Raw genomic sequence first — 9,346 nt, forward strand, 5'->3', positions numbered from 1 at the left:
AAACCCACCTTAAATAATATTTTTGGCGGGGAGAGAGTACATGCATTTAAAAATTAATAAAGTAAGTCAAATTGAGCGCTAGCTACTCCTAACATCACACAACTACAATATTACAATGCACAATTAAAAGGAATCGCAAAACTAAAAATAAAAAAAGGCATGCATTTCAACTACAACCGTGGGGCTGGCAGAGGGAGAATGGACGACGTCCATTTAAAGGAATAAATTGTAAACATCAACATTTATTTCGCACAAAGGCAAATTGTTGCCCATCTTGCTATAAGTTTAAGCGCCTCGACTTGCTGGGGGGAGACAGTTGCTAGTTTTCGTGCTTCTGGAACTGGATCTGCGTTGACCCCTCGGAGCGTGGCCGTGCGTGCGGGCGGATCACGCTGCGGGTATATAAGGAGCGCGGGAGCGCTTTTCTGTCTGTCTCCTGAACTCTGGAGCAGCGTTTAAAGGAACTTCATCTGGTTAGCGCGCCCCTCCGTTTCCACAACGCCGTACAATGGATCCCAAATGCCCAGCGCTCTGCCCGACCTGTGCAGACACAGCCTGCAGCGACAACTCCGTGAAGGTAACAACGGGTTAGGCAGGAATCTCATTTTAAACTCTCATCACGGAACAAAAACTCGAATCGTTTGGTTTTTGTTTTGTCATTTTTTTCCTGTTTAGTTGCAACTATTGCAGGATTACTTTCATTGTTGGGTAACATTTCTTCGCCTGGGGGATGCAAGGAAAAATGTGTTATTTTATGTTGTTGTTTTAAATCGTCTTGTGCATTTGTGTTTCATTTGCAAAAAGAAACACTTTTTAACACGTTGAAAAAAACACGGCTGGAAAAGTTGTGCATACAACAGCCGTTTTTTTTGCCGGTTCTTGGACTGTTCGCGTTCCTCTTTCTGCAGTCAGCATTAGCAGTAGTTTTCAAACGTGTTTCGGTAGTTTTAAGACTATGTGTAAAGTGCATTGAGAATAATACAAGCCTCGGCACAGAACAGAAGTAATTTGATGCCTCTTATTTCTTGTTTTGTACTATGGTTGCTGTTCACAGCTTGGACTGGGGGTGAGTTTCCCAGCGTGTTCCACTGGGTAGCGTTAGTATCCTGCTTGTGTGCCGCTACATTCCTCGATTTGACTTTTAAGATCTTGCACCCGGGGAAAACTGATCTCGGATTCTTGTTACATCCTTACAATCCATAGCCATCACAAGCAAGATAAAAATCTAGTTTAGTTTTGAGTCAATTGCCATTTAAAAACGTTATTTCTGAAGAATTGTAACATTTTAAAGTATGCTTTTATTGCCAAGAAAATCGATCTTAACGAAGTTAAAAAGGGAAAGTCGTAAGTGCAGTTCTCCCTCTTCCAGTTTCATGAACACAGTGACGTTTTTAGTGGAAATTTCTCTACAAATCTTTACCCCAAAAGTACCTCTGCGATTTTGGAGGGCTTCCGTTATACGCCTTTCAATCGGCTTTGATAATTAGTGAAAACTTACAACAGAACATAACATTGTAGTATATTTTAAAATGTAAAATAATGTATGTCTATAAAGTAGATATTGTAGTTTCACCTGGATTCGGACTTTGGCTTTACTTTTTCGGCTTTTATTTTACTTCCTTCGATCAGAGTTAATTTTAATGATCGATTTGTTGTAATCATCCTCAGTTAAACTTCCGTCCAGTTTATGAAATTGTAACTCCCATGTCTTTATTTTATTATAACGCAATTCCTCAGCTAAACATTGAATTGTAGCAAATTTTTAACAAGAATCTCCAAAAATTGCAAATTATTGATTCGGTACAAGACTTTTGACTGTACTCGAATCTCTCACATCCTCCTGTCTCCTACACTTCACACACAATTTTAATAGAGTTTTCTAATATAGCAAATTACCCGGTCAGGTGACTGCATTGTTCAATACCATGGTCTGGGTACCGTGGACAGTGCCCCAGATTGCGATTTGTGCTTGTAACCAGTGCCTACTAACTTTAAAATGTTAGTTAATCGCTGTGGAAAAGAATTGACAGCAAGTCAGCGCTGATGGTGGCTTTAAAAAAGGAATTCACCATATAGCATCATTAACCTCTAACAATAGATGATGTTGCGAACAGTAGTCTGTTGCAATTAGTTTTCATTCTGTTGTTTTGCTTTTGAAGTAGTAGACCAAACTGATGTTATCAAAGGTTTTAGACAACACGCTAACATTGACTGGAATGCATATTTCCCATTCTGCTCGTGTTACAAGGATAATATCTCAGCTCTGACTCAGAGTAATGATATTACTTATTTGGATCAGAGCTAATCAAAACCATCTTACAAATCATGCTCCTTTCTTGAGTTCTTTATGGAGCCAATGGGAGTTTGCTCTTACTAGCATGCAACGTTTACTCTCCCAGTGCTATCAGTAAACATGCTGTGGTCTTGTCAAAACAAAATAGCACGTGGTGAGACTTTGGGAAAGCTACAGCAGAAGTTCTTCAAGATAATTGGGAATCTGCATCTTCAACTGGCTAACCTTTTTTCTCCCCCCTCCCTTTCCAGGGTAGAAAGATGTCCCCAACCAAGCACCTACTGTTCATTTCCATTGCGTTCATAATGTACATCATAGAAGGAGTGTCTGCAGCGGAAACACTATGTGGTGGTGAACTGGTGGACACACTACAGTTTGTCTGCGGTGACAGAGGATTTTATTTCAGTAAGTTAACTAACTGTATACCTAAAATCCAGAAGCTAAGGGTGTGTGTGTGTGTCTGATTTTCTTTCCTTCCACTCCCTCCCGCAGTTACAATTATCCTGCTCTTTGATGATTACTTACTCCCTGTTGAGGGAGGTGTTCGCTCAGTTAAATCTTCATTACAGTGTCTGTGCCTTCGGTTATTTTCTTTGGAGATTATGGGACCTGTCAGTCTTATCAGTTTGTTTCAGTGTGTTTTCTTCCAAGCAGTAAGTGTTCCTCTTGAATCTATTGCCATTCTGCTTCGTGACCACATGGCACTATCATTTTATAATGACTTCTTAGAGATTAATGACTTCATTTCCCAGCTACCACTGGTTAAAATTCTGCAAATTAAATAATACAGTATTCAGGACCATTTTGAAATAATTGGAAGTGGAAAACTTTTACTTTGGGATTTATGATCAGGAATTTCCATTGAAAAGTTTGTGATTTTTTTTGTGAAAATAAGGATATGGATCACAAGTGGATAAGTGGGTACTAATTACAGGTGTGAGATGATCTTGCGGAAGGCTGGGAAAAGTCAAGGGATTGAAGGCCTCTGCATAAAACCTAGCCTGGATTCCATATTCTGTCCACTAAAGCAGATACAGAATTGTGGGTGTTATTTGCACTTACACAGTGGATTGCCAGTGAAGTGAGGGTTTCTGAATGTTTTATCAGCTCTGTTTCCATGTAAGTAACAATGAAAGGAAAAGCATTTCTTTAAGACTAGAGCACTTGGCCCAGAGAAGCTGTGAATCTGAACTTTTCAAATAACATTTGAGTTCCAGCATTCCTTCTAGTGGTGTCATGTTTGTGAACGCTAATATTATGAAAAATAATATTGTTATGCCAGTGGACAAAATACCCCTAGTGGGACACAGCAGGTTAGGAAACAGCATTTAAAAAAAAAACTGCAAGTATTTGTACCACATCATTTACTAACCACTTTCTCATGCTGATCATAATTGCCACTAGAATTTGAATTTGATTTTTGTGTAACAATCCCCTAGCTCCTTGAATGTGAATAACAGTGTTAGATTTACAGCTTTATTGAGGAAATTTAAACACAATTTGTCATTTCCATAAAACATCTTGATCATCAAATGATCATGAAAATATGTTGAGAACTCCTCGCCAATTTGCAAAGTGTGTAATGTTCATGGAGCTCATTATAATAAGAAAAAAGAAACTAAAGGCAGGTGCTCACTGTCATAAACTGTGAAGAGTTTCATTTCCAAGCTTGCACTTACATTAACTAAGCACATTTCTCACATGTTCCCCTCTCTCCAGTTTGACAAGGACACAAAACTAAATCACTGCTGATAGTCACAATGAAGTGCTTGTTTATTTCCACATTCTTCCGATTAATACCGCTGACGCATTCCACCTTTCATTTAAAGATGTTTTTAGTCATCTCAGCTTCGGAAACTATACTATAATTGCTTCTTGTGTTTTTTTTTGCATGTGACAGTTTGTGCTGTTCTCCCCAATTATTCTATCTAGTATTCAGTAGCTCACTGTACAAACAAATTGGCCTCAGTGGTCTGGCCTGATTTTAACAAAATCCCCACTTTGTAGGACTTTGCTGGCATAGTTATGTCTTGAGTCAACATGCCTGTATTGTTGTTTATCTTGCTGATCATCTGGAAATCTTCACAAGTGAAGGGACACACATTTAAGATGAAAATAACAATGTGAAGACAGTTTTTTTAAAAGAGAAAGATACAGCCTTAGCACGGGAATGCAGCTCTTTCGTAACAATGTAGCTTAAGTGTTTTTCTGTGTGCATCCACTACAGAAACTGATGCTATCTACATCAACCTGAGAAGCAGGAATGTAGCCATCAGGGAGATTCCCAAAGGATAATTACTGTCTGCGGTCCCTGAGCAATCCAAATAAGTTAGCATGAGCAAACTCTTGACATAAAAGGTGATTGCCCGTTACCTTGGCCATAATTATCTTTTGCTCAGATTCTGCGGCTAATAGCAAACAGGTCATTGGACCACATTGCATGGCTTTTTCTATTACTGTGTTAGCAAGGTCGAGTAGCTATAGCTTTTTTTAAATGATTGCCAAATTTGGTTTGTCTTTTGTATACACTTTCAAGACAAAGCTAGCAGGAATCTTTGGAAAGACAACAAAATGTAAACTCTGTCCCATCTTTTTCAGGCAGACCGACTGGGCGCTCCAACAGCCGCAGACAGAACCGAGGAATAGTAGAAGAATGTTGCTTCCGTAGCTGTGACCTGGGCCTCCTAGAACTCTACTGTGCAAAGCCGGTCAAGAAAGAGCGCGATCTCTCTGGGACGCCTTTCAACCTTTTACCACCAGCAAACAAGGTGTGTGATCTATTCATCAGTAAGGTGATCTCTGAAGAACTTTTGAACCCGGCCACCCAGCCACGAGTTTCTGGGGGAGTAGCTGGTAAACAGATAAAGTGAAAGCTGTTCCAGTCACTGTTTCAGCTCCTGCTCCAACATTGGTCTTCGGAGGATAGGGCATGTTAATTATTGCCATCTTCCATTCTATTCTATTATTGCCAGGTATATTAGACAAAATTAAACGTGCCATAGTGCAAAGCAGTTTTGTTAGCTTAATCATTACACTTGCCTCATTTTTCTCAGTATCTGAAATCTGTGTGGTTGTAACATGGGCTGACAGGAAAGCTGCAAGCAACCCAATAGAAACAGCTGTGTTTAAGGCACTTGAAGTGCACCTATAATCACACTGATGGCATTTGCATAGATAACAGTGCACAGAAGGGGGGCATTTGGACCACACTGCTAGTTCATTGAGAAAACAAGGAAGCTCTTCACTTCCCCCAACTCTGGCATGTTATTCTTTTTCACACATATCAATATTGCCATTTTCTAGGTTGCTTTTAATTTTACTTTCACCTCCTTTATAAGTCAGTGCTCTTCAGATCCTTTCAACTTGAAGCTGCTCTTTTTTTAAGAAAACCTTATTTTCCCTCTGGTTCTTTTGCCGTGTTATTGTAAATATGTGAGATGTACAAGTCAACCCTTCTGCTGCTGGCATTGTTTTTCCTCACAATCTATCAAAAGCTTTTGTAATTGTGATTGATTTAGCCAGTGTAAGTCATTGGGAGCCTGCTTCCATTGCGCGCCTAAAGATGTCATCAAATGATCAAAACACAATTAATTCCAGTTGCTGGCATTGCAGTTTGGAGTGTTTTTGTATCACAGGAAGCAGTGAATTGGTTTTTCCCTGTGATGTAAGGTATTACTTCTCCACTTTCAACATCAGAGCTTCTATTTTAAGCCTTTTATCTTTTGATGCCGGTGCAAAATTAAGACCATCTGAGAGATTGTTTCATTTAAAATAACTTTATTGAAAGAGAGCTTTTCAGCTGGTGCTCCCCAGAGAGGTATCTCAGTGCAAAGCCTGAAAGGGCAGTCTATTTTCAGTAGCAGGCTTAGGTTTTGATCCACACTCTGTCCTACCAGGCAACTGTATAGCAATTAATTTTTAAAAAATCATTTCACACAATAGACCCACCTTGTTTCAATTATTTAAAATCTGCTTCCTTCCCTATCGATCTTTCCTACTTGATAGTCCTTCTTTCCATTACAATACAAATGCAGAAGTGACAGATGGGCTATTTTTTTCCTTAAGGACAAAGTTCTGAGGCTCTGCTGGCAGCTTGGCGTCATACTATTTATGAGTTTGCCTATCTAATTGGCGTTACCACATCATTGCCTGAACTTTGACCTGTATCCACACCATGCTTCATGCAACTCGATGCTCACACTGAAACTCTCAATCTTTAATGACCTGTTGTTGCTTCTCCCAGGAAGGCAGACGTGAAAAATACTGCAGCATTCAGAAAGAGAGAACAAAAAAACCTTCCAAAATCTTATTAAAAGGCTTGTTTACTAGTTGACAGTAGTCCAAGCTGTAGATTTTTCTTGCTGTTTGTTTGAGAACTGGCAGTGCTGAGCCAGAGAACAATGGGACATGATAGTTTCCTTATCAGTTCTGAGGCTTGGAACATCAGAGTCTTTGATGTTGTTATAGCATGCATTTGGCATGGCTGCTAATGTTATTTTCATTTAAATTACAGGAAAACTTTAGGAAGCCTTTGGTTGCCAAGTATTCAAAATATGACTTCTGGCAGAAAAGATCTGCCCAGCGTCTTCGAAGAGGCATTCCTCCAAGTTTCAGGGCCCTGAGGCTCAGGAGGCAGGTTGACGAAGTCCAGAGCTTACAGTATGTCAAAATGCTCAAGCCACTTCTGACTCTCCCTGTCAGACAACCTCTTGAAGTCCGAGCATCATCAAAGAAATACTTCAGTCAGGAATGATGAAGAAATATTTTGCACATTTCTTGTGGTAAAAGACAGGGATTATAGCTTTGTACATGACGTCATTTCTGTGGCATTCCAACTGGGTTATTGTTCCCCTTCACCACCCTCTTTCGTTCCCCCACTCGACCTTCCCTCCAGGCCGTTACATACACTTCCCATTCACCCCTTTCCCACAGCCAACAAAGAAGCGCAAGGATACCATTGCAGCCCAGTAGAAGTGATACCTGGCTGGCAAAAGAGGTTGCAGCGTCAGTTGTTTGGGCCAAGGGGGTCACACCGCAGAGTACAGTTTGTTTTCCATTCAAATGTCATGCAATGCAGTCTAGATAATGTAGCCTCGATTGTTCTGCACCTATACAAGAAGGGACATCAACACTTTGTGGAATACTTAGTGTCATCCAGATCGTGCACCTTTTTTAACTAAAATGAGATTAGGAGGTCCTGTAAGGGACAAGACAGTGGTGTGTTTGTGTGTGTGTGTGCAGTCTCACATTGCCGCAGATTGCGTCTCTTTTTTAAAATTGTGTTTCTTTGGCACTATTTCTTTGAATGATAAGTGTGGTCATACACACTTGTGTTACGGTGCTAACTTTCTTTAAAAGAAGCAAAAGAGCTGACTCGAAGAACTGAGATTTGATAAATGCACGAACATCAAATAGAACTTGAAATGAACTTTCCGTTTTAGGAAATGTGTTATTTTTAAATAAAAATATTTAGCTTGGTTTTGGCGGTGCAAGATAAGCAAGGAGAAGACAAAAGACATTTTAAATAAGACGAAATCAAAGGGAAACAGCAGTGTTGTAATTATTTTTTTCTATATTTTGCAACTTTATTTCTTATTCTTAGTTACTTGCTTTGCTTTGAAAACCTATGTGAACTCAACGTTAGTGACCAGAAGCAGTCTCTTTTTGGAATTAGTCTGAGCTATATCTTGCAGTGTTGAGCCGCCAAGCTATCAAATAAAAAGGCACTGCGTAAAGGCATTATTTATTTTATGTAAAATGTATATAAAAAATTGGTCCAAATAATGTACTTAGCACTGATGAGCAACTGCAAAGACATAAACTATTTTGTCTAATTTTGTACTAGTAAAGCTTTCGTAGATGCTTTGTACCAAAAAAATGTAAAGAAAGTCTCCTCTCACCCTTTCTCTCACCCACGCACACTCTTGGGAGTTATTTGGTATTGGAAGCCTCTGTGAGGTGCCTTGATTCAGCCAAATGACCTCAGGTCCTTTGTTCTTTGTGAAAGCTACGTATATCCATGCTCACTGTTGTCGGCCATGGTCTGATCAAGTGCAATTACCTGGTTACAGCTCAGTCTTGTTCTTCATCCTGCATTGTGTTATCAGCTTTTGTTTCTTATCAGTTTTGTCAATCACTTCTGGTTTAAGTTACTCCTAGCTCTGTTCACCATGGCTTTGTCAAAAAATGGAAAGCTTCAGTTTTTTTAAAGAGCTCAAAATGTTTCATCATTTACATAGTAATCAAAAAAAAACCTAGTTCTTTTGTCAAATGTTTGCATCAGCCAGTATGAAGGGAAACATCTGCAGTCGCATTAGTTAAAGCTTTTTACTTTTTTAAATGTTTTAGTAAATACAGTTAAGGTGTACTCTTGTTAACTAATATAATGTCTTGTATTTAACATGTGCACTCAACCAACACTAGACACTAGAGAAAGATGAGATTCACTATCATTGTACTTTTCTTGTTAATATCAATAAAAACAATTTATTACAATACATTTACAATGTTGTCACTTATGGCTTCTAATTTATGCTGTTGCACAAACAATTTCAACAGGATGTTGCTTGGACAGGAAAATGTCTGATTTCAGGTGCTGCAGAGTGTACTTCCAATTCTGGTTTAAACTGAGATTGAGTTGATCGTGCCTTTGGGATCTTCTATCAGCAGTTCTGCCTCTAACTGCCCATTAGTATTGTTTCTGAGAACGTAACACCAGCATAAGAGACAAGGGTATCCTCTACACATTGCATAGGGCGGGCGGCCAGTAATCATGAAATTGCAGGTTTTCGAAACTTAAAAGTAGTAAACAGCTATTTGAAAAGTGTCAGCTGACAACATTCATAATACAAAAATAAGTGTTTTTGTTCCTGGTGGCTGTCTATGCCACGGTTTCAGAGGCTAACTTCGTCAGCAGATGGTCAGTGGCATGAGATGTATCAAAAGTTGTTTTGGGAACATGAACTGCCTTGTGACAATAACTTTTTTTTTCAAATCTGGGTGTTTTTGCTCTGTTGAAAATATGAACAATCATGCTTATGGAAGTGTTGAATG

General features: G+C 39.2%; 1 protein-coding gene across 1 annotated transcript; it reads left to right on the forward strand.

The window, feature by feature from the left end:
- The first annotated feature begins 442 nt into the window (after positions 1-442).
- Positions 443-8,792, forward strand: igf2b (insulin-like growth factor 2b). The gene is made up of 4 exons (XM_063062152.1): positions 443-577; positions 2,545-2,698; positions 4,892-5,061; positions 6,807-8,792. Exons 1-4 carry the CDS (start codon positions 509-511, stop codon positions 7,044-7,046), a joined length of 633 nt encoding a protein of 210 aa, XP_062918222.1. The 5' UTR covers positions 443-508; the 3' UTR covers positions 7,047-8,792.
- Positions 8,793-9,346: the final 554 nt, after the last annotated feature.

Source organism: Mobula hypostoma, chromosome 11 (genome assembly GCF_963921235.1).
Source record: "Mobula hypostoma chromosome 11, sMobHyp1.1, whole genome shotgun sequence".
Lineage (NCBI taxonomy): Eukaryota > Metazoa > Chordata > Chondrichthyes > Myliobatiformes > Myliobatidae > Mobula > Mobula hypostoma.